The sequence below is a fragment of the Lacerta agilis genome, chromosome Z (assembly GCF_009819535.1).
Source record: "Lacerta agilis isolate rLacAgi1 chromosome Z, rLacAgi1.pri, whole genome shotgun sequence".
NCBI classification, from domain to species: Eukaryota; Metazoa; Chordata; class Lepidosauria; order Squamata; family Lacertidae; genus Lacerta; species Lacerta agilis.
In genome coordinates, this window is record NC_046331.1 from 23,105,179 (window position 1) to 23,131,190 (window position 26,012).

Below are 26,012 nucleotides of genomic sequence, written 5' to 3' on the forward strand. Positions count from 1 at the left end.
GAGACATGTGGAAAAAAAACTCCACCAAACTGCATTTTGCTTAGTCCGGATGGATCTGTGGTTGCTTCACAGGCTTTTCAGTGCTTTGGGGGCCTTGCTTTGTTTCGTTTTTTGGTCACAGCTGTTAACAATGCTGTGGAGTTTATAATGTGGCTCACACCCAGGGAGGATTGCCCTGTAGGGAGCCCTGTGGCTGGTTTGCATCCAGCTGATTAGCACAGCTTCAGCGTAATCAGAGTGCTTTTGTACTCCAGTGCAGCTAGAAGCCACTGAGGCAACAGGTAAAAAAAAAGAGCTAGAATCCTATTTGTACATGGCTGATCACAGTTTTGTAAAGTGGTGGTGGAGAACCAGTTAATGCAAGATGAGATTTCTGTTGCTTGCTAACTCTGCAGCTGTCCTGAAGGAATCTGGGAAAATCTGTTGAGATGGAGGCTGCAATACTAAACTTAAATTGTTTGAATATAACTCCCATTAAAATAAATGGGACTTCCTTCTATGTTGGGACAGACACACACACACAATCCGTTTCCACCCACACTGTACTTTGCTCACAGTTTGTACAGGAAATTCCTTTGATTTAACAAATGGCTTATGTGTTTAGTCCTGCTGCAACTTTCAGTTCTTTTTGTTTGTGTAATTTTCCTCCATTTGTGTAATGCATACACATGAGCAATTACACATTAAAACACCTTACAAACACTTCCTTGTATGCAAATAACCTTTGAGTTTTTTATTTTAAAAAAAACTTAAATGGAAGGATATGTGCTGCTGTTTATCAAAAAACTTTAAAGGTCACTATTTGTAAATGAATTGGAGAACTATTTGCATTAAGATCCATGCTAACAAATTTGAGTGCTTTAGACTTAGCTGATGCCTATCATTCATTTTGTGTTTGGTGCTCTAATGCAAAATGCTGTCATGTACTAAGCAGACATACTGTTGAATATGTATAGTCTGAAGACAAGTAGTGCTTATTAGGGCTGAGCGATATCAGCTTTTCAACATCACAATATATCACCAGCCAAACATCGCGGTCTGGGAATATACCGTGGTGATGAAAAAACAAGCTGCATTGGCCTCAGCCTGCAAGGTACTGAGTGAAATTGCCACAGCTCTCACTTTGGGAGCTGAGGCAGTTTCACCTCAGCACCTAGCAGGCTGGGACAACGCAGCTTGTTTGTGTGGCTTAGCTGGGGTGCAGGACGGGCTCCCCTTCCCTGGCAAAGCCGTCCCCAGTGCTCCCTCCACTTGCAGACGACCTGGGAGAGCACGGGGGATCCTTTGTGCGGCTCTGCTGGGGATGGGGTGGATTCCCCATCCCCGGTGCTCGCCCTGCTTGCGTGGGAGCCAGCGTCGGGCTGGGGGGTCCTTTAACTGCTCAGCTGAGGGGAGCGGCAATCGCACACTCCTCAGTGGAGCAGTTTAAAGATGCAGAGGGAGGAACAAGCTGTATCGGCTGAGTGGGATTGGGGTTTCACTCAGCGATATATCGCTGGGGAAACTTCCACCGCTCCTGGGTCCCTCTGCTAGCAACGCTCACTGGAGGAAATCACTGGCAGATGAACTCAGGAGCGGTGGTGGTTTCACCAGCGACAAACTGCTAAATGAAGCCGACATCACGTTCTGCTCCTCATACTGCTCCTGGGCAATATATTGATATATAGCCCAGGCCTAGTGCTTATGTGGTCAGCGACTTTGTGGGATATGATGTCATGTAACACTCTATGGGTGTCTTTAGGAAATAAATGTAATAAATCAATAACATCAAATGTTGAAGTGCAGTATAACTGGGTATCAAATACAGTATGGATATTGCACATTATGACAGATTTTTTATGTTCAGAAGCTAGATATTGTAATCAAAATCACAATTTTCAAAGAAATATTTGGAGCAAACTTCTACCCCTAGGTATAAGTGAGCACACATACAGATTTTCTTTGTTCTTCAGGTTTGTGCACTTGCCTCTTCCAAATATTGTACTCCGATGTTCTTTCAAATATTGTTTGAAATGTATTGTCATTAACGATTTCTCTCCAGTTTAAATCTGTGATGTGTCATACTTTGTACTCTCTAGTAGGAATATGGAGCAGTTGTGGATTATCTCAAGTTCACAACCTTCTCACTGACTAACCATTTCTCTGTTCCTCAAAATGCCTTGTGCTCCAGAGCTGCGATACATGCCATTTGTTCTCTGCATACTGCAATTCTGATATCAAACTTGTAACATATATGTGACATTTTTATCCTTAAAATATTAATCATTTATGTCTAAAAGCTTTGTCAGTTCTGGACTTTGGTTAGCACTGAAAGCTGTTTCCATAATGTTTTTCTCCCATTTGGAGTATGGTCTTGTCTTGTACACTTGCAGGGGATGAATTGCTTGATCCGTGGGTTGCTTCACTCTTGCTTAAGCTTGACTGGGTCCTGGAATTGGCCATGGAACTCACTGGGTGGCCTTGGGTTGGTCAGTGGCCTGGTTTGCACGTAACATAGCAAATAGCATAGCACTGTGGTTTAGTGCTACATGAACAAGCTACAACCTGAGATTGCAGATTACAGCATAGTCTGGTTAGTTCAGGGGTCAGCAAACTTTTTCAGCAGGGGGCTGGTCCACTGTCCCTCAGACCTTGTGGGGGCTGGACTATATTTTGGGGGAGAAAAATGAACAAATTCCTATGCCCCACAAATAACCCAGAGATTAATTTTAAATAAAAGGACACATTCTATTCATGTAAAAACACGCTGATTCCCGGACCGTCCGCAGGCCGGATTTAGAAGGCGATTGCGCCGCATCCGGCCCCCGGGCCTTAGTTTGGGACCCCCTGGGTTAGTTAAACAAATCAGTTTCATAACCCATGGTTTGAAGTTGGTTTGTCTGGAAATTAATCAGAGGTTGTTTCTCTGTTCATAACCACAAACCAGGATTTGTGTAAAGTAAAACTAAACTCTGCAGAATTCCTTCTGTGAGAGGAAGAGAAGGGAGAGCTTGTCAGCCTAATACTTTGCTTAGGCTTAGTCCAGCTTGTGCACATAGCACTAAACAATGGTTTAGTGTAGGGCTGGGGGCCTGTGGCCCTTCAGATGTTGTTGGACTCTATCCCCCATCAGTCCCACCCAGCTGACATCCAGGGGTATTGGGCCTTTTAGTCCAGCAACATCTGGAGGGCCGCAAGTTCCCCGTTCTTGCTTGAAGGTTATGTGTGAACTTGGCTAGTTTCACTTGGCCTAATATAACTTGCAGGGTTCTTCTGAAGATGCAGCCGGCAAGGAGGGAGAGAACATTTATCCACCCACCATGAATTCCTTGAAGGAAAGGTGATAATTGTGACAAATAACTAAACATATGATGGAAAGAATAGTTTTAGTGTTCAGAAGCTTTCCATTTACTGCTAAGAATTTATTATTAAGGCTAAAATATGTTCATCTGTGCCGTTTCAGTGCATTTGTTTACAATAAGGTGCATCAAAATCACACACACACACACACACACACACCTTTTTTCTTTTTTGTTTTGCAGTGCCCTTAAAGATAGCCGATTTCCCCCAATGACGAGGGATGAGCTGCCACGGCTTTTCTGCTCAGTGTCTCTACTTACTAATTTTGAAGATGTCTGTGATTACTTGGACTGGGAGGTAAGGATTCTCAATCTTCTTTTCTCTCTGTGAAAAGAGTTGCTGCTTTGTTGAGCACAATTTCTCTGTCTTTGTTAAAACAAAATATGGCTAGAATACTTTAGCATAGTCGCTTAGTACTGTCGTCCTTCATTAGAGTTTGTTTTGCACTGCACTAGGGTAAACATGCACAGAGGAGATGGATATAGACCTCTACTTAATCAAAGTAAACATATGGTGCTCTTCTGGAACAGTGTGTAGCCTGGCAAATAAACTTTCAACATTGCATTTAACTACAAGCACACAGAATTTCATTTTTTTCCTTTGGCCAACGTTTGCCCAGATCATATTTAGTCACAGTACTATCTCGGAGGCCCGTTTCTCACTGAGACAGTATATATTTGTCTGGACTGTAGATTGCAGGTGAGGCCCATTTGATGGGATGCTTCTCCTTATAAGAAAATAACTCACACTTAAAATAAATAGTTATCAGGGCAGAGGGTTTTAAAGTATCCTTCCCAACATGATTGTTTTGTGTGAGTAGGAATCATTCCTGCCATGTGAAGTACTCCTGCCCAGGCACAGTGAGAACTAGGCCTAAGGAAGAAGTTTTGAGTAACTGAACTGAGAGCGTCCTTGGACAAACACGGTGCAGGCCACACAGGAAGAACCACATAAATGTGCTTTTATCTCTTTTATTCCATAAATGTTATGGACGTGGCAGCACCTAAGTGAGCATTTGCCATTTAAAAACCGCATGTCGTTCTTTGGAGAACATGAAAGCTTGCAGGACAAGAGTATTTTCAGCATTTTTTGCATCTCCTCATTGCAACAGCCGATTTATATAGGGTGCCTAGATAGGTTTCTGAAAATCACTTGCAACAATAATGGGCTCCCCGTGGTAATTGCAGAGTGCTACGTAAAATTACAGCATTTTGCTTTAATATGCCTCAGATGAGTTCTAATGTAGGGTTTTGAGTGTTCCTGATTAAGTGACCATTAATGTTTCTTTTTCCCCTCTGTCATGCAGGTTTAAAATGTGTAATATCTGCCATGGTTGCTTTCACTGATAAGGCTGTAAATTACCTTTAGGGTTAGCCTTAGACAGAGTCACTTATACAACGCGGAAGAGGAGGAGAATGCACTTCACAGATGGAAAGGGCTTCTGATTGCCTGGGCCTTTATACCCCTTTTTGTTCTTGTTTTTTTTTGAAAAAAAACAAAACCAAAAAAACAAAACCACCCTTGAATGTCAATATTCGGGCACAGCCTGATCTTTGTGGATGTATCTACAATGAGAAAAGGTTCCTCTCCCCTCTAGAAATTCTACTGGCTGTTTTATAAGCTGCAAAAATAGAAATGGAGTTCTTGGTTGTATCATGGTTTCAGATAATAATAATAACTATAATAATCCTTTGCATGCAACTTCGCAGACTGCCAGTTGGCTGCTCCGTGTGAATAACTTGTTGCTATTAACTGCAGTTCATTTAATTTTTGCACTCAGATAAAAATGAACAAAATTTCAATGACAGTAATTAGTAGCAGAAAACTGGATATGGGTATGCTTAGAAACTACCTTTGTGACGTTCAAGATAGCTAACATTTTAGAGCAATTGAGCTGTGAACAATGTAGTAAAGTACAGTAAAGTACTCTGTGAAGAGCATTAAGTTCTCTAAAGATGCACTTGAGGTTTCGTAATACAGTCACAGTATGGTTTCAGGTCTCTTCAAAGCAGCTATTGCATTCTGAAGCTAGCATTTAAATAAGCAAAAGGATACACAATTAAGACCAGTTCTTAGTGTCAAGTTTGGACTTTCTTGTTCATTCTGGTACATTGCCAAATGTCTGTCCATATAATATAATCAAGTAGCTGAATGTCTTCTGGTTGCAATGGGCTGCAGAGCAAAGTCCCATAGGGTTTCACAGATTACTGTGTAGCACACAGACACAAAAACCCAACAACCTTCAGGTGACCATGTTTGTATGTAGCTCTATGCCAAAATATGTCTTAATGGAACAAGCAAACATGTTGGGGTCCTGCTGTTTCGCTTAATGTTATGTCTGAACCTGGGCTTGTGGTTTATCTCTCTCCAGACACACCACAAACAGTCAAAGGTTTGTTCTGTAGCTTGCCACTCGTGTTTGGGGAGGTAAACCATGAGCAAACCTGTGGCTTAGCTAACAGCAGGGCTGGAGGAGGAGCAAAGTGGCCTCTTCTCTCTTGGACCCGCACATTTGCTTGTTCATGTTAAGCCATAGTTTGGCTTAGTGTGAAGTGGACCAGTTTGATCTGCAGTCCACAAGAGGCAGCGATGGCCACCAACTTGGATGGCTTTAAAAGAGAATTAGAGAGGTTCCTACAAGAGAGCGGTTATTAGGTTGCTAGCCATGATGGCTATACTTTGCAGAAGGAGAGAGTGCTGTTCTGCTCAAGTCCTACTTGTGGGCTTCCCACGGGGGAATCTGGTTGGCCACTGTGAGAACAGGATGCTGGACTAGATGGGCCACTGGCCTCATCCAACAGGGCTCTTTTTACGTTCTTAAGTAAACTGTCTAAATTCTTACTGTTTTATTTTCAGTCCTTTTGTTGGGGAGGAGGCAGGTAGTCAGGGAACTTAGGGCTGAGCTGCACATTACCTTGGCAAATCTGTACTCAGAAAATTATTCCTTCTCCCTTAGAAGAGCTCTCTCTGAAACCCCCATTTTCACCCACCCAACTTGCTTCCATTCTCTGAGCTTAGCTGATGGGGAGGATAGGCCAGTGGGATAAAAATGACACTGAATAACCTTTTCAGGAGGCAACCAACAGCTGTGGGAAAGTTTTAACCACCCTCTTCCACCAGGTGATTATACTCTGCATGTGTTTCCCACTACAATACTTTCCTCACAAGGAAAAACACAAGGCTAGGAGCATTCGGATTGCCTTATGCTGCATCGTTCCACCATTTAAAAGAAATCATAAAGGGATATGGCAATGTTCTTCCCCCAGCACCTGAGGCATTATGCCTCCAAATGCCAATTGTTGGGGATACTGCTGTTGCACTCTTGCCCTGCTTGCAGGCTTTCAATAGGCATTTGATTGGGCACTTTGGGAACAGAATGCTGGACCAGATGGGCCTTTGGTCTAATACAGCAGGGCTTTTCTTATATTCTTATAGATACCATTCAGCATCAACAAAAGTAACCACTCATTCATTACCACTTAGAGGTGCCACATAATGTACTTAACCTTTGCTTGGTTAGGTACTCATTCTAAATTACAACAGTTGGGAGAAAGAAGGAGCAGATTTCCAGGAAGATTGGCAATTAGTACTTATATGTCAGAGAGTTGGGACAGCAGAAGTGGCTGACTGGTTTTTTAATGTGTTTTCAAACTCTTGGCATTTATTTGAAGGGTCTTCACATTGGAAACTAATTGTTCAGCGGGACTTGGGGTGCCTTCCCCCCTTTATTTCCTAGTATCCTTTAGGCTGTGGTCCCCTATATCATTGTAGGCAGTGTTGAAAAACCATTTCAGTCTGAGGGTTGTATTGTCTCATGGGTAACTTTCTGGAAACAGCATGCTAGTGGTGGACAGCAGCACAAACAAAGTAAGTAGGGCAATGTTTGTGACATCTATCTTTGTACAGTGGGCTACATTCCAGTCATACAAATGTTTGATAACAAGGGAAGGAGAGGACCCACTTTTCTATGCAGGCAAACAAGAAACATTTAAGCCAGACAAGGCTCTCAAGGAGGGTGAAGAGGAAGTGAGGGAAGTGGCCAGAGAAAGGGGGCCTGACCTTAGGAGTAGCCTAATGGCTGGACAAGAAAGTGTGGAGGGCAGCATTTGGTTCTCAGACCTGAGGTGTGTGTCTCCTCCTCCCCTTCCCCCCATTTTAAGCAAGATGGTAGCATCCTTTGAGAGAGAATGAATTTTATTGAAAAATGGGACCTTAAAATAATTATTCCCCTCTGACAGTGAGAAAGCTTATATCATCTGTGTTTCTTTTAAGGAAGATGCAGTTAAGCAATGTGAATGGCCAAAGGTCATTTCAAGATGGCTAGAATATGACCTTAAGAGAGAATGTGGGTCTTCCATCTGGCATAACTGCTCATTTCCAGGTCCTCCTGAAAGGAGACCTTTCTTCTGTAGGTATGCTGTTAATGATATTGTGGGAGCTAATACAACAAATAGCTGACAGGTGCGAAACTACTTCTAAATTTCAGGTGCTTAGATGGTTGAATGTGGTGCTTTTATGGCAAGCAAAGCTAAGGATGTGACTCAGGGATGCACCTGCACTTTGGTGCAGGCAGACAAAGGATCTCCCCCCGCTACTGGATAGTTTAATATTTCCCCCTGAGAAATATATACCTCTTCAGTGGGGGATGAGTGAACTGGCTGTCATTATCTCCCATATGTTGTATTCCCCCCCCCAAAAAAATTGCTGCCGTTCCACCTGTTGTTCAAATATAATTTGCATGTTTTTCCAGCTGCTTGCCAGAAGAGTCACTTGGGACCACAGTGTACAAATGCAGGCATTTTCATTTGTCCCATTCATTCTTCCCTGGCATGGCTTTGTGGGACTCACCCTGCTCATCAGCTCCTGCTGTCAGGAAACTGGGCGTGTTGTTACTGCATGCCTCTCAGAGCAAGGGCTTCCTACCCCACAAACTTTGCCAATGTCTTAATAAAAAAAAGCTGATGCATTACATAGGGTAAAAGAAATGCCAGTAGCTAAGGGCTGGTTCAAATGCGAACATACTATTCATCAAAGCAGTCTGAGAGGCCTCAGGGACACAGACACATGGAAGAAGAAGTAAAGAGATTAGCTGGCCACTGGACCATAGCTCACTGGCAGAATATATGCTTTGCATGCAGACAGCCGAAAAATTGATCCCCGGCATCTTGAGGTAGGTCTGGTAAAGATTTCCTGCCTAAAACTTTGGAGAGCCATTGCCAGTCAGTATAATCAACTCTCAACCTAGGTGGATTTAACTTGAACAATTTCAACTTTATGCACTTGGCAGGCAGCCAACTGAAGTCACACAAACACACAGAAGGCAGAAAGCTTAAAAGCTCTTTCTGCGCTCTCTGCCTTGCTTACTGTGCTCCAGAAAACTCTCTCATGGGCTCTGGAGGCAAGATCTCTGATGGCTCTCAACATCTCATGCCAGCTCTGGGAGATAAGTTTGCTAATACAGGGTTGGTTCCAAGGAGTTGTTTTGACTATTTGCAATTTTGGCTTTACATGCTACCCCAAAGAACATAACCTCCATGCAAGACGTGATCCTACTCTATAGACAGGACTGAACTAGATGGACCAATGCTCTGGCTTGTTATTAGATTGTTTCCTATGGCTTCCTTTTACATGTGCTAAATCTTTGGATGTGCAGGGCCAAACATTGCTTCTTCCTTACATCTTGGTCCTGGAAACATTCGGGCTACTCCATGCGAAGCAGTTTCCTAACATCTGAACTGTATGCCAATAACGGGTCTGACCCTACTTTTATCACACCAACAGACATAGGACGACTGTTCTCATCTCCTTACCCTAGTTCTTGAAATTTCCTTTCCTCGAGTGACATTCCTAGTACTTTCATCCCTCAACCACAGCTAGACCCTTCCCAGAATAAAGAGTATTTGGGCTGCCTAGATGACAAGACCCCGCTCTCAGCCTCACTGATGTGGTCCAAAGGAAAGCAGAGCAGTAAATTTGGCACCAGTTTGGCTGTAGGTGTTGCTGGAAGGTTGCATACAAGCCGCCACCCAACTGTCTTAGGGATTCCACTCCAGATTTGTATAGGGTTTACTCCCTAGCTTTTTCTTCTCCCATAGGGCAGCAGAGGTTTAGGACCAGTTTTCCTTCTCCCAGAAGGGCTATCTTTCCAGGTGGACAAGCCCCATCTGCCCCTCACTTCCTTCCACAGCATGTGCAGGAACTGCCTTCTTGACCATTGGTCCCACTATTGGTCTCAACTGCTCAATCCGCAGGAGCCTGTATTCGTGTGCATGGGAAGTCCCTAACACATCAAGGGTTTGAGAACCATTGGCTCCCCTCACCTGGTTTAGCCAGCCAATCGAAGCCGTTTGCAGGGTGTGGCAGCTGTCATATGCTGCCAGCTTTAGGAATCATAGATGAGAGCTACGAGCATCTGCCTTAAGGGGGGACGTGAGAGGAGCAAAGGAGACATGAAACAGGAGAGAAGGAGTGATAGTTTACATTTTCATTCTGCCTTTCCTTCAGATCGCTTAAAGCAATTTAAATTTGTTAATCTAGTGATCCAGTCAGAATCAGTGCACTCTGGGCCAAATCCTGGTCAGTGCACTGACATTCATTGGATTCAAATCAAGGTTTGATTTTGTCTCTCCTTAAATACCTTTACTGGATTCTTGTCTTCTCCTAGATCCAGCACAAATTTCTTGCTGTGGCCTTTAAAGCTCTCTCTGGCACAGCTGCCCCATATTCCTGCCTTTGCTCATTCAGTTCTACCACCTTAGCTGCTTGAAGGCCTCTGGCTCTCACAAAAGAGTCCTACCTCCCTTCTGTTGTCTGGAACTAACTCCAAAATGTCCCTCTTTCCTTCTCTTTTTTCACTTTAAAATCCCTCTTCAAAATCAGCCTCTTCCATGAAGTATTTGACATTACTCCCTGTAAACTAAGCCTAGGCTTACGCAATTGTACTAATCACATAGCCTTGTTCTGTTGTCTCTCTCATGATTGATTTCTAAATTATAAGACCTTTGCAACAGGTACTTGTTCTCTCATGCTTTGTGAAGCACCATTGCACATGTGCTCCCAAGAACACAGAATTTAGAGCTAGGAGCAGAGAACTGTAGTTTGAGGAAGAACAGAGGAGAAGGGAGATTATTTCCTTTTATTAAAAAAAATGCAGGAGGATTAAACATATTTCAAAGTGGAGGTGTAGGAGGGAAGGAGAAATAGAAGAGGGGGGAGGGAAGAAAGTATGTTGTAGGGTTGATGACTCCCAGATCTTGTCAACATTCTCTTGTTGAAGAGAGACTGCAGGATGTAAATTGCAGTTTGTGTAACTGTGGCACCGAGAGAGCCAGGAAGCCCTTTTGAGATCAGGGTAGCAAAGCTGTGCCCAAGAATAATGCCAGACTTGCATGCAGGAAGAAAAAAGACTGGATAAATTGTCTCTCTTTCTCCATAAAAGCCAGAATATTCTGCCACAAGAGCCAAAGGCCAAGATGGAGCTAGGCAGAATTCTCACCAAAGACAGAGAGCAAATTTTGCTCTGTCCACATTGCTGTCCTGCTTGTTTGAGTGAAACTACCCTCCTTTTTTCCATGGAAAACTTAAGGAGAAAGGGTGCAGGACTACTTTCTAATGGTTGTTTTGTTAAAATTCTCTGCAAAAGCCCAGATTATGGGTGGTTAACCACCTCCCCTTTCCACCATGGACAATTGGGGGGATTTAAGGGGGAGAGTTTTCCTCCTCCTCAACTGAGCTTTTGCAGAAGGAAGCCACAACAAAGTGCAGGTTAAATCTCCTTCAAAAGCCCAATACAAGGGCATATAGCTCTCTTCCCCCAATTTCTCTGCATATGCTAGAGAAGTTATGGAAAGAGACTACAAAATAATGGCCTAGTTAGTAAACCAGTAGTCTTACTACACCTGAAACACCACATACATAGAGAATGCAGGCATATGGCAGTTACCAGTTTCATGCAAATGGTGATGGAGGGATTATAGCAGACAGGAATTGGGTGAACAGTGTCTGGTATTACACTTGTTCCAATCCTAAACAATAAATAAACTTCTTCATGTTGTAACTTTTGTTCCTCTTGTTATTCTTCAGATTTTTATAGTCCTCTTGCAGTCATGCTGATGATTACAGTGTCATTCCCAAGCCCCACCCAGAAAGTCTAAATTGCAGAATAGGCAAATTGAAGGGAATAACAAAATCTTTAGATTTAGTTGTTCCTCTGTTGAAGCCCTCCAGAAGTTTTAAACTACAACTGTGTTGGCTGGGGCTTATTGGAGTTGTAGTACAAAAACACCTGGAGGGCACCAAGTTGAAGGTTCTCAGTTGTGTTATGAACCTCCTCTGCAATACCCACAGGGACAGGAGTTTAAAGCTGCCACTTTCAGGCAGGGTTTTGTTCAAAATATTTTTCTATCCCTGATATGGCTTTAGGGAGGGATAGAAAGATGGTTGTGCGTATAGTGAAAATCATAAGAATAGATGTGATTACTGTATTTCTTTCAGTGTATTTGCTGTGAACTGGATTCCTGTTGCAGGAAGCTCAAGAGTTGTGTGTACCTATAGAATTCTTCGAAAGCTGTCATCAGAAAGAAAAACAGTATCAAAATTGGCTTGCCCCGTTGAGTGACTTCTGAGAATTAATTTCTCGTATGAAGTTTCATTATCTGGGCCTGTCAAATTTCCTTTTGATGTAGCTCGTTGATGGTAGATGCTGGAAGTAATTAGGTTTTTGTTTTGTTTTAAATCTAGTTACGTTTTCTGCATCCATTTATCGTGTGTTTGAAATCCTTGTGATAAGAGATCAGTGATCTCTTCTTACTGCTGTAGTGGTGGTTAGTCCATTTGAGTCTTTGATTCCACCTTTACTAGACTCAACAAAATTATTTATTAGATCCAATGGGAGGGAATAGATGTCATTACTACAGCTGCATTTGTGCTGGATGTCTCATTATCTGATGAGGTTTAGATTTGAAGCAGCCTCTAACTTCTAGAGGGGTGGGGGAACCTTTTAGGATGATCCACTCCCTGAGAATTATGGATCTCATTGCTCTCCTGGTGTCTCCTGTAGATTTTTCTGGTTAATATGATTAACTGCCCAATCAATGCCCTGGTTGATCTCTAGAATTTGGAAGTAACATAGGCTGTCAACATAATTGCAACCATACGTCCTCTCCTGTCTTGTAGAGTTGGACCATCTCCTTGGTTTTCTGAGGAGTGGGTTCAGTGAAATGAGAAGGATGATGACTAGAGCATAAGTGACGAAAGACTTGGGCCAAATCCGACCATACACAGGTAAGAGCCTATTCTGTGACTGTGTTGGTGGCAAAAAAAAAAAAAATCTTAACAATATCCACTCCTTATGTAGATGCCATAGTTATAGCAGAATAGTTTCCATGACTCTAGGACTCTGCCTACTCTGTTTCATATGGATACTTTTCAGTTTGTACAATCTGATACATGGTCAAGATTCTGGAAGAGTTGAGACCCACCATGTTTACTTTTGACCTGTCCCTATCTTGTCTTTTTAAATCTGCCAGGACAAGGTTTGGAGTGTAGGTCACTGAGATGATAAATGCCTCATTAAGGTAGAGCAAAGTTCCAAATAGCACTTAAGATGGTTGAAGTTAATTCCTTTCTACAAAAGCCATCACTCAAATCATCCAATTTGAACAACTATTGCCTTGTCTTGGATCACAATGCGTAGATGTGCCTTTTACCAATACCATCTGGTAGGCCAGCAGTGCCTTTCCTGGAAATGTTAGACCTAGGCTCAGTCATTGATACTCAAATCATGTTTTGGTTACTGTAATTCGTTATACATGGGATTGTCCTTGAAGATGGTCCAGAAGCTTCAATTGGTGTAAAATATGGTCACCAGGGTACTGTCTAGGGCCAGGTCCTTTACCAGCCTGAATGTTTGCTAATTTATTTCCAGATACAGAAAATGATCTGGGACCCTGACATCTTAGAAATTAAAATGCCATTCTACTTCATCTATCAGGTGTGGGTACAAAAGAGAGGGTTTTTTCTGTTTTTGGCACCCGGGATGTGAAATAGTCTCCCAAGAGAGTTATAACAAGTCCCTTGACTGCCCACCTTTTGGCAGGCTTTGGAAACAGTCTGGGACATTATCAGAACAACACTTCATTTAGACTGCTTTTAGCCTACCACTGCTTTCAAATCTTTATTGTACTCAGTTGTTTTATGCTATTTGCATTATTTGTTATGCTGTTTTTATTGGCTTTTGCATTCTTTAAATTCCAATATAGAAAGGTAGCTGTCAAGGGTTTGAGGATCAAGGGAATTTGGCCTCTTGATTCCAATATGCTACCTGCCCCCAGATCATAGTTCAAGCCTGATCCAAAGTCCAGGTCGGTGACTGTCTGTGTTGAAGGCAGAAGTTACTCTCAGCCCCAGGGTAAACCAACCCTCAAAGGAAGTAAGCTGCCCCCACTTCTTTGATTCACCCAGTTTGAGGCAGGAGATTCTCAAGTTGCATACCAGATGTCCCCAAGATTCCAAGGAGCAAGAGCGAAAAGTACTACTCTCTGCTTCCTGAAGCCTCAGGCAAAGTCTGCCAAATGCATAGTAGCAGAATGTGACCAAAGTGATCCAAGACACTGGTTTTCAAACCAAAGCCTTACCTAAATAACCATGCCTAATGAACCTTGTTACTGAATAAAGGGTTTAGGAAACATGCACACAAATAACAAAACCTTCCCTAAACACATTACAAACACCCTTTGTCCCCTCAAAGAGGTGTGACTCAAGGTCTTAGTCAGAAAGTTCAGAACCAAGATAGGGGACAAATGAGTAATGTTAAGGAAATGTCTCATGTCCTCTAGCATAGTTACCTGCTTCTCAGCTGGAACTTTCCAAAACTCTTTGATGAACTCATGACAGCACAGTTGAAGAATGTTTGCCCAATTAATGGACTGGTCACTTTCGGCCTTGAGACGCTGGTACCAGATAGCACAGGTGCAATAAATTTTGCAACTGCTAGCAGTTTGCTAAAAGAGAGAAAACTGCGTTCTCATAATCCCAGATCTTACTTCAAAAGTCTAAGCTTCTTGCTCAACTGAAGTTTTAAGAACTGAACCAAAGTTTGGGCACAGAACTGGTACAACATCTCAATATATTGACAGTAGCAGATGGGATTTTGTCCTTTCCTATACTGTTGCCAGTTTCCAGAGATGGTCTGCCTAGACACCTGGAACCCATTCTTAGTTAGGCTACCAATAAAGTGGTGGTTATCATCTCTGGACCCAGTTGTCAACTTAGTCGATCAGTTCCCAGTCCTGTGCAATTCCTATCTTTTGTCTTGTTTTGAAAGCCTTCCAAGACAAAAGATTTCACTGTGTCCCAAGGCACCTAATTCCAAAGTTGAAATGCTATTATATTTCAAAACGGTTATTCTCGCGTTTTGTGGCTTAAATCCATTGTTTCTTATCCTATGGGGGGAGCAGAGGGGATGAATTCTTCTGCATTCTCCGAGAATATGATATGCGAAAATTGTGATTGAAATGTAGCGGTTTCTCCCGGTCGTACTCCACAGAATCCAGAGCAACAGGTGTGTGTTCCAATCAATGTTTGATAAAATATTTCTATATTTTCCATGTGTGTCTGATAGAAAGTGGTGGTGAAAACTTCACAGGAAAATGTATAAACATCTGGTGGTTTCACACATAGAGCCAAGCTATTGCGCCTCAGTGCTACAGAAAGCCAAAAGGAAGGCCTCATGTTTCCAAGTCACAATCATTCTGTGGTTCTGGATACTTCTGATCTTCCCATTTCACATGGGGCCATTTCTATTGTAGGTAGTGCTTAGCTAATTGCCCTGCAGACATATAGTTTGCCCTTCTGTTTAGGAAAGGTCCATAAGTAAGAGATTAGCTTCTTACTGGCTGCCAGTCCACATGTCATTCCCTTAAAAAATGCTTTAAAAAATTCTACCCTACTGTCTCCAGTGCATATGCCACCACTGCATAAATCATTCAAAAATCTTTCCATGGAAGCCACCAATATTACTTCAGAAAGGGCTCATAATCGTAATCCATATTTGTGAGCAGGAGATACTTATTTATTCCATGCTCACCTTTAGCTGTGCCTTCCATCTTGGTTTTTCACATGGCATTAGTGTTTATATACTGATTTCCAAAAAAAATCCTCGATTACAGCCTCTCTGTATTATGTCAACCTTCCATCTTGTGCATTGGTATAGCACTGTTATCCAACCCTAGTTTCAAATAATTGGGGCATATAATAAAGTCAATCCATAGTAACCTCGATCTGATCAGGTGGTTGCTTTTGAAACATGCTTATCCTTTCACTAAAACAATTCTCATGATTGCTAACAACTGCAATTAAACAGCACAGTAGCGATCCCTTCAGGAAATGCTAGGTGCTAATCTAAAAACCATTAAAAACTCTGGGAGTGCAAACAATTTAACCTGGCATCTAAAATATGCCAAATTTGGCACTAGGTGAAAGGGAGGATTCCATAGCTAAGATGCCACAACCAACAAATTCTGCCCCTGGTAGCCACCCTCCCCATCTCAGAAGGCACCCAGAACCCAGGCTTTCATTATTCTTTTAGTAAACAGGAAGAAATAAGTAGTCTTGGTCCCACAAGACTTAGAAAGCTGAAAGGACTCACAGGTCATGTTTTGACATAATGCTAAACCATAACTTTAGTTCTTGGTCAGGGAATGGAAACCTACGACCCTCCAGGTGTTGCTCAACTCAAGCTCCCATCAGCCTCAACAAGCATAGTATTTGTAACCTCCTGGGAGGAAATGGATGTAGGTTTGTCAGGCAGGGAGTGTATGTGAAGATCTGCAACATCCATCTGCATCCCAAGTGGTTTCTTCTACTCCTCTTCAACCATCCAAGTGTCAGCTCTTGGACTCTTCTACCTTTCCAGGCAAGCTAAGGTATCCAAGCACAGTGGCATGTCTTTAGCACAATTGTATCCTTGGATGGGTTGGTATGATTATTTTTTCCTAGGGGCTGTGAATATATAATAGGGAAACAGTGGAGGTCCCATTGATGACTAGCTCCTCCTGTGCAGTTCTGATTAGGTATCTAATAAACTGGATCATAAATCAGTTTTAAATTGAATCCTTCATCAATCTTGGAATTAGTTACTTTGCATAGTCACACCTGACTCTCCTGTTAAACCTGGTTGGTTAGCCTGCCTGTCTTTTGCCTCTCCATGGCAAGTTTCTCAGAGACTCTGTAGTTAACTTCAGAGCCAAGTGCAAATCTCCATTGCAAATGGTTGTTTCGCTAACTTTGGCTGTCCCAGCTTAGAAGTCTTAGGTTTGTGCAGACAATAAAATGGCTGGCTTGCATGTATGGATTGTCATAAAGTCATTTGCACTAGTCTTTGCTTATTCTTAAATGAATTTGTATTGGGAAGTTCAGTATATATTAGTGTACTATAAGTTAGAGTTCTCAAGGGTTATGAACACAAATGCTACTTCATTCTCCCATGACAATGTGAAAGTGAGAATAATATCGGTTTTGTATTGCATTCTGAAATATATCTGACTCTGCTAACTGGGTGGGCCTCCTTGAGCCTCAGTATTCCAGTGCACAAGTCTAAGCAGGCATGGGGAAGACTTCTTTTTGTGTGTAATTTTTATGAAAATACGGCTTTTGACGTCCAGCCAATTTATCAGTAATCTCAGTTTGACATAACTATTACCGTACTTCCACATGAAGACTACTCTAAAAAAGGGAATACAAATAGTTATATAATAGGGTTCAGTGTGACTTCCTTGAGACTGTGTGATCGACTTTTACACTTATCTTCTCTGAAGCAGCTGTAAAAAAATATTGCAAGTCTCTTGTGTCACCCCATTGAAGTCTTAGCTTGTATCAGTTCTATAGTTCTCTGTTTGGGGGCTTATGATTGCATAAGCACTTAGATATCTCTCAAGCCACTTTGAATAAGTGAGATGCTTTGCCATGAGAAGGACTCAGAGGGCACCTTTCAGAGCCTTTAATTATTAAGCTATTTGATCCGTTGAACTTCACCAAGCTGGTTGGCCATTTGTTAAAATGGAGTTAGTCCTATTGCTTTTGGTAAGTCTTTGCTGTAATATAAAATAGCTGCTTCGCCTGGACATGGACAGTCACTTCAGCAGATGTATCCTATGTTGAGTATAGCAAGAACACTCCATCACTTTTGACAAGTGAGTGGGAGCAGATGTGCTCACATAGGAGACAGTAGGACTCAACTTCTGCCAACCTTTTATTGGCTTCAGTAGGAGATGCTGATGGAGTCATTCGTATTCCATAGGATCCTAAGTGAAGGATATGCTTCTTCCTCCTCAGCTTCTCATTCAAGAGAGGCTAAATGTGACTTTTTAAAAAAAATACCCTGGAAGAGCAAACAAGGTCAAGACTTGGGATGACCTTTTTTTAAAAAAAAATGCAGAATTGACTCTTTGAGATTTATGTTTCTAACTATCTCTTTGTTTTCATTTTTCTTTTTTTAAATGTCCTAATAATGCTGTCCATTTCTTTCAGGTGGGTGTACATGGTATTAGAATAGAATTCATCAATGAAAAAGGATCAAAACGCACCGCCACCTACTTACCGGAGGTTGCAAAGGAGCAAGGTCATTGTTGCACTTTATCTCATATGCTCTGGTGAAGAATTTAAACATACCTAGGAACTTAAAATGCAATATTTGACCTTGCGCTGATGTCAGATGATGGAGCGATACTTTTAATTGTAAGGGATGACTCTTCTTTAAATGTCACTTGTGTATCAATAGAAAATAAAGGATTGTATCCAACTAAGTCAGACTCAGAGTAGACCCACTGAAACAAATAGACCAGTTAGCAACATCAGTTGATTTCAGTGGGTCTATAACTTACTTGCATACAACCCTAAGTCCCTTTATTGGGAATCCTTCCATACATTGCAGCAAGCTAGCAATGTGCTACAGTATCAAGATCAGTAGCATGCCAAATAGGAAACGTAGAGCAAAGTCCACAGGGTCTCTGTGACAAAAAACTGCTCTTTGGTGCATGGGGCTATCATTAGCAACATGGGGAAAGTATTTTAAATAAGTGATGAGACAGTTATTAATAATTGCTATAATGTTCCTCTTGTCTGGCGGTCACCGTTGGTACTTCATCTGCATGTACTTCAACTTGCTGCTGTTTGGAGGAGATTCCGGCCTCCATTTTTCTTTGAGATGTTTTGCACATTACAGTTTTTAAAATGTGCTTCTAAAAATATGGTGTGTGGGTGAACATTATTGGAAAAATGCAAGTCAGAGTGCCAGAATTGAGTGGCCTCGACCTATCAAGTGCACAGCGGGTTACATGCAGACTTGGGTGTTGCTGTCACAGGTTGTGGGGAGTAGGCATAAGGCCATGAGTCAATGATATAAGAAACGGCATTGTGATGCAAAAAGACTACGTGACACAGAGCCTCAAATTCCAGTATTAAATTGAAAACTGCCATTGGCCAGGATCACCTATCAACATAGAGTGGGTGTTGCTCTGTCCCTTGGCACCTCTTTGGTTAAAAACCCAATATGGTTTGCAGCAATAGTTAAGAGTAAAAATTGGTTTGATTTTGGGCTATAAGTGCCTGTAAGGACTGCGCTTGTGTACGACTCTGACCCTCTTCTTATCATAATGAAAACCATGCACTAGTTAGGACTCCCATCTGAGGCAGCCTGTCAGCAGCCCTGTCCCATGCCATGCTATAGCAAAGGCACTAAGCTGTCAACTTAAGCATAGCTTTGGGAAAGCTCAGTGAACTTTGTCATTATATGAAATAAAGCAACTAATGTATACTTGCCTAAGGTTTTCTCAGCATTATTACTTTTATTGCATTGGTTGCACTTTTTCTGCATCTCTCTACATGAGTTTTGAGTTTTTAAAGGCATCTCATTGGGTTGTGTCCTATATTAGTCATACTCAGACCCAACCCATTGAAATTAATGAATGAGGCTAACTTAAACCCATTAATTTCAGTGGGTTGACTCATGAGTAGACCTTTAGTTAGGTATAATCCCTTGTGTGGACTGGGAAGAGATCATTTTTAAAAAAAACCCACAAAGAAACAAACACCAACCTGCATTGAAATGCTTGGGATAATTGTTCATCCTGCATCTTTATACACCTGTATCTTCTAAGAAGCTGGGAAGGTCTCTAAAGATAACAAGCTCTCTAGATTTACAAGGCAAATGAAACCAGGGGCAGGGGGTGGGAGGGTGGGAAAGTTCTCTGAAACACAGTGATGCAGTCCACCAAGTACCACAGTCACCATTAAAATGGGCAAAGGTTGATCAACAGTTGTTTGTGGTTAGATTGTTCTTCGTTAAATAACATTGTTATTTTGCGCATTGCTATGATACAGCATCTTTGATAAAATGTAAGTTATGCATTTGCTGATCACCATTTTATACTAAGATGTAAAATGTGGTTCATCTTAAGGAACTATAGTCGGCTACTTCTAAGCCATGTCTATTTATTATCAGTTCCTCACCTGTAATATAAGCATAAAATAGGAACATAGTTCTGATTTTGATTTTATTTATTTTTTACAAAATGTTTATCCTGTTCTTCCTCCAGGGATCTCAGGGCGATACACATAGTCCCCTCCCTCTATTTATTGTCAGCAATAACTCTGTCTCAGAAGGGTGGACAATGACCTAGGATCACCCAATGAACTTCAGAATTGGCTGAGGTTGTGAACCTGGGTCTTCATGTAGTCCAGCACTCTAGCTTGTGGGTGGAGGTCCCGTGGACCTCCAGATAACTGTTGGACTATAGCTCCCATCATCCCTCACCATTTGGCCAGGCTGGCTGAGGCTGATGGGAGTTGGAGACCCAACAACATCTCAGAGGGTTCCCTTGCCTTGCCCTGTTTTGATGCTGCAGTTTGAGAGTGTGTGTGTCTGTTTTACCTTTTGTGGGGCCAAGATTTAACCAACATACATGCAATATTACCATTAGAAACTTCAATTCCAAATGACTTCATGTAGTTTTTTAGTGCAAACATGGCAGCAAATTTCTTGTTTGCTTATTACATACATACTTGAAACAGTTCTATGAAGCTGCTCTTCCATATAAAACATCACAAGTCAGTATACAAACTAAAAGCATCAAATGTTAAAAAAACGAGCTCTAGAAAGCAGAACTGTGTGTGCCTTCGGACTGCCCACACATCTTTACAGGAAGCAATAGGTCAGATTTCTTCTTGCAAGGGCATTTTTCTAGGTGAGAGGGTTTGCATGCTGCATGGTTAGACCCAGCCCTGGGGTCTACATAATGCCTTCACTAGTTATGCCTTGCAATTTGGCTTTTGGTTTCTGTGTTCTAATAGTATTTTTCTTCCCCTGATGATTCTCAACAGGATGGGACCATATTCAGACCATAGATTCCTTATTGAGAAAAGGAGGCTACAAGGCTCCAATTACAAACGATTTCAGGAAAACAATAAAACTGACCAGGTAGGAGTCCATTTTTCTCTATGCTTACAATTGCATTTCATGGGCATGCTGGTTTTATTATTGGCAAAAAGTGAGCTGTTTCCTGCAGCATCTCTCCTGATAATGGCAGCAAAGATCTAATAATGACGCTTAATAGAATATTCTCCCCTTTCTTCTGCATCTGGATCTAATGGATTCTAGGAGTCTGGGCATATTAGGGTATTAGAGCTTTGCAAAGAGGAATTGATTATGATGATGAACAGATTGCAGTATGAGAGAGCAGCAGTCCTGAAGCTCTTCATTTAGAGGCTGAGGCAGTTGCTTTCAGGCTCTTAGCCCAAAGCAAATGTGACATTAAATGTATGACTGCATTAGTTGCAGGATTGAGGCTGTGGGCAGAGGGGGCTTAACCCTTTCCCCCTGTGCTGCACCCCTGCTGAAAATCCCCGGCTGCTTTTGCTAACTGAGAAATGTTTGTTTGTTTGTTTGGGAAAGTATTGGTATACCACCATTTCATGCAATACAACATGGAGGTGCACAGCAGCATATACCATAAAATGTAAAACACCACAAACAGTATACAATTACTAAAATGACTGGTGATTAAAAATAGACACATACAGAGATTAAAAGTATGCACATTGAATGAGTTCATGCATTTAACATCAAAAGCTTTGGCCCTCACATCAGAGCACTGTGTCATGACTGGACCAGCTTTTGTGCTGAACAGATCTAGGATCAGTTTTGAGCCCTAGAAAGCTATCATTGGACTTGGCCATTGTTCTGGGCTCTTAATTTTACCAATTTCTTACAGAGCAGCTTCCCTCAAAGCTCTGTATTGGCACTTGGGTCAGCCTATAGCTTATGATCTATGCCAGAGCCTCTGACCATCCAGATCTGGCTGCAGTTGATATTCCACCATGCCTCATTCTAACTCAGGCTCAGGAGTTGGGAGTCAAACATCTGGGTGGCCACAGGTGCCATGTCCCTGATCTTTGCAAATTTGATGGCAAGGTATGGTCCTTTTTAACTAGGCACTACTTCCCCAGTCCTGTACACATTGCCGAATGGGTGGACTCAATTAGACCCGGATTGCAGCTGCTTCACTTTCAAGCCAGTTTAGCTTTTAAGGAAAACTTTAAACATAGCAGAACAATTCTGTCTCTCCCCCCCCCCTCTTTAATGGCTAAATGTTTGCCGATCTGTGCTGTTTGTGTAATTAAAGATCAAACTATCTTTAAAAGCAATTCCAGAACTATTCCAGATAAGTGTGTGTTGCTGATCATGGGCCAAATCCTGTGTTGGCAGCCACACCAAAATGCACATGCATCCTTAGTAGAACTTCTGGTTTAATTTACAATGCTTTTGTCCTTGTGGGTCTTACCTCCCTTCCCATTTACCCTCACAACTTCTTCTTCTTTGGCGATTCATTTTATTCTGATATATCAGCAGTTGCACTTTTTAAATCATGTTGTTGTTGTTCAGTCGTTCAGTCGTGTCCGACAGTACATAAAACAGGTCCTGTGCATGTGCTTTTTGTTGATGCTTTTGCTGCCCTTCACTGTCTCTGATGCACATTCAAGGCATTGGGCTAGATGCCAAACCTTAAGGTATGGGTAGCCAGCATAGTATCATCCAGATATTGCTGGACTACAACTCCCATCATCCTGACCAATGGTAATGTTGACCAGGGCTGATTGAATTTGGCAAGGAAAAGCTACACAAAGAATGCTAGCCCAAGAGCTGCTTGGTGAATTGGCATGTCAGTATGTGCTTGATTTAGAAGCTTGCACTCTGGTGAGTTCTTCCCTGTGCCAAATCTGACTGTGGCTGAAAGCAGCTCTCTTTTGATGAATTGCCTTCTCCTTAGTCAGTGGGTCATGGGGATGATGGATTTCATTAATAAAAGTAGCTTCAGATAAATAACATACAGGAAGCCAGGTTTTTTATTTTAAAAGTAAAAAACATGGTGGGTTTTTTGTTTTGTTTTTAGTATAGGTCATAAGAGAGAGGAGAGCTGGTTCTAGCTAGCAGGTGTTTATAGAAGCTCATTCTCCAGCCCTAATGACTAGTTGTAGGAATCAACATTGGTATACTCTTACAATTAATTAATAATGGCCTTGTCCCTTCCAAGGCTTACCCTATTTAGGTTATTCCTCATAAAGTCCTTGCTCCTAGGTCATTGGTGGATAATGGATCATAAAGGGGGGGGGACCTGTGTTCGGACATACGTGTGTGTAGCCTCTATATGCAGACTGCAATGTGTGTGCATTGTGTTACTCACTGAATATTTTGCAGTCAGAAGTCTGTTTCCTGATGTGTTGCTTTGGGAAATCCTGAGTGTTTCCTCCTTTTCTTTAAACCCTTCTGTCTCTGTTTTTCTCCCTCTCGGCCCCCATAGGTACCGCAGTGAGAAGATGACCATGAGCTACACAGAATACCTTGCTCACCGTCAGCATCATCACTTCCAGAATGGCATTGGGCACCCCCTCCCACCATACAACCATTATTCCTGACACTGAGCCGCATGACCAGTCCCTGGACTTCTCTGCAGACCTCTTCCCAGGAGACCCCACCCCCTCTTGGTCTAGCTATCTCTATTACTGTACCATTTTATGATGATAGTTTCCGTTGCCATGATGGCGCTTCTCCACAGCAGGTTAAGTTCATCATGGCAACGGATGGAAACGCTGCATCATTACAAAGAGCCCCTTCACTCTCTTTTTTAAAAATTCTTACTTTGGCTAGTATATAGACCTTTTGGGATTCTTTTGATATAAAACCTTAAAATTCTAACTTCATTAACATTGAATTATATCAGTCAAGATTCTCTGTAAGACTGTGGATGGAAGGAAAGAGTATAATGCTTAAAGGGCTTGGATTAGAGAATACAAGCATGATTAGCTGCTCATAAAAACAAAACATACAAGATTTAGGTCAGAAGCTTAGACTATGAAGGGGGCCTGAGTAGGACTAGCCGTACAATCCTCAACGTTCCTATAAACTTGTTTTTATTTCATGTAAGTAAATATGTGAGCCTCAGATCCTTCTGATAATCCTAGGAGAGGCAGGTTTTAAGATGAATTGCTTGATTATGAATAGAAGGCAGCTATGGTTTTTAGCGTGGTATACAATGATCATAGGAAGAATTTCATTGCAAAGCCAGTTCAGGCTGTGTTGGCCAATGTGTTTGCCATTTTAATTGCTGCACATCTAGGAAGAGGATTTGCCACCTTTTTACTCATGGGACTCAAGGCCTTCACAGGCCCCATGTATAGCAGGTTGGCTTGTGTTTGCACCAATGCCATTCTAAGACTTCAGTGATAGAAGCTGCTTTTGTGCTGAAGCAGTTGGCATGTAGCAGCTGTCGTATTAGGAAGTCAATGGATTTAGGTATTAGTGCCTTTGACAAGGATGCAAGTTTTCGCAAAATAATAGGGGGGACATAGGGGGAAACTGGAGAAAAGATGGCTATATTGAACTCCTTTCTCTGTTGAGAGTTGGTGAGGAATTAAATTAGTTTGAGAGCAGAAATCGGTTTTCTTCTTTCTCTTCCCATCATATTCTAGTTGCCTGGAGTTTGTTACAATCAACCAAACACAATTACTGTTTTAAGTAGTCATGGTGGTGGATATGAAAAATGTGTTTCGATTTAATGTGTCGTCTGAATGGTTCTGAGCCGGAGGGATCAGTCCTGTGGCAATGACTGTCTTTCTGTCCTACGTGAAAGGGGCTGAAAGAGTTATTGTCTTGATCAGACTCTAGCAATGAGGAAGAGAGACAGGGAAAAGGCATTCATGAAGTTGGAAGCTGTTAGTAGTTTGGGACTCACCTTATTTAATGTACTGACAGAACTCTCATGGACAGTGATGAAGTGTATATTCAAGGGGATAGGCTCTTTGCTAAACAGCCCTGTGATACATAAATTTAATAAATAACAATAATAAATTTTGGATGAACCAAATACATTTTCACAGGAATCCCAGCATATTTCATTCACTAGATGTGGAGTTCATATGCATACCTATAGGAGGATAGATGAGTCTGGGCAAAACCAAACACTATTAAATGTCAAGCAGCTGGTTAAGAATCCTGAAATGTACTCTTAATTCTCATACGTACAGGGAGGCAAGCAGAGGGTGGCTCTCACATTAACAGGGAAGCTAGCAGAGAAAGTTCTCACAGGGAATGCTGTCATTTCCTTCATCCACAGCATTTGATGTCCAAATATTAACTTTCTGTTTTAATGCCTTAATTTTAAGTGAACAGAAGGCCTGAAAACACAAGTAGCCAACAGATGTCTGGCAGACATTGCAGGTCAGGAAAAGAACTGGCCATTGCTTCTGTTGAAGTTATGTGGGGACCCTTTCCATTTGGGTGTTGGAAAGCAGATTCACCTTGAAACAACAGGTATCAACAAGTGGCTTTCTGAATGCAACTTTTTCATTCTTGCCCTTTAAAGGGAAACTTGAGCACAAGCTGAAAAAAATATTATCTGCTGCAAAACATTTGAAAAATCAGCCATGGCCACCCAATCTCATCTTTCCTCTATTATCTCATTACAGCTCATGCTTCTGGGTGAGCTCATTGTTAGAAGTTTTTTAAAAAGATCTATTATATATATATAAATATATGTGTATTTAAAGGTGCTAATCAACCTTGAGCAGGTCACGTGACTGGTCATGCGGACTCGGAAATCATATCAGATTTTTTTAGAAAAAAAATCCTCAATATATGCAGATGTTATACAGAATTTCTTACCAGTGTAATAATGAAATACTGATTTAAATAAAATATCCTGCAGGGTTTGAAGGACGAGGTCAGCAATACTTCCCACCATGGCTTGGGGGAGGAAAAAGGATCATTTTGTCTCCTTTTTTGTACACAGTGTAATGCACAATGCATATTTGTCTTATGTTTCAGTAGCTGTTGCTTGGGAAATTAAAACTAGTTCAAAGGGTTATACAAACTGGAAAGGTGTGCTTTAAAAAACAAACAAATGAAAAAACCTCCAGACCCTTCTGAGCCTATCTTGCATATGTTCATTTAGGAAGAGTTCTTGCTTGGCATGTTGTGAGACAGAAGCTTCAGCAAATGTTCTGTTTTTACATATAGACGAATCCGTTTCTTGCTGACATTTTTTTCTTGGCACTTACCTCTTGAGCATGGAAGTGCCAACGACACAAAGATTATGTTTCTTATGTAATTGTAGGTTTATTTG

At 41.7% G+C, this 26,012-nt stretch overlaps 1 protein-coding gene across 1 annotated transcript in view; it reads left to right on the forward strand.

Moving 5' to 3' along the window:
* AMMECR1 (AMMECR nuclear protein 1) overlaps nt 1-25,782 on the forward strand; it is a 96,928-nt gene extending 71,146 nt beyond the window's left edge. The window contains exons 3-6 of the mRNA XM_033138376.1: nt 3,522-3,636; nt 17,866-17,956; nt 20,716-20,812; nt 23,193-25,782. Coding sequence (XP_032994267.1) covers nt 3,522-3,636; nt 17,866-17,956; nt 20,716-20,812; nt 23,193-23,307 — 418 coding nt within the window. The 3' untranslated portion in view covers nt 23,308-25,782. The remainder of the gene's footprint in view (nt 1-3,521; nt 3,637-17,865; nt 17,957-20,715; nt 20,813-23,192) is intronic.
* Nucleotides 25,783-26,012: the final 230 nt, after the last annotated feature.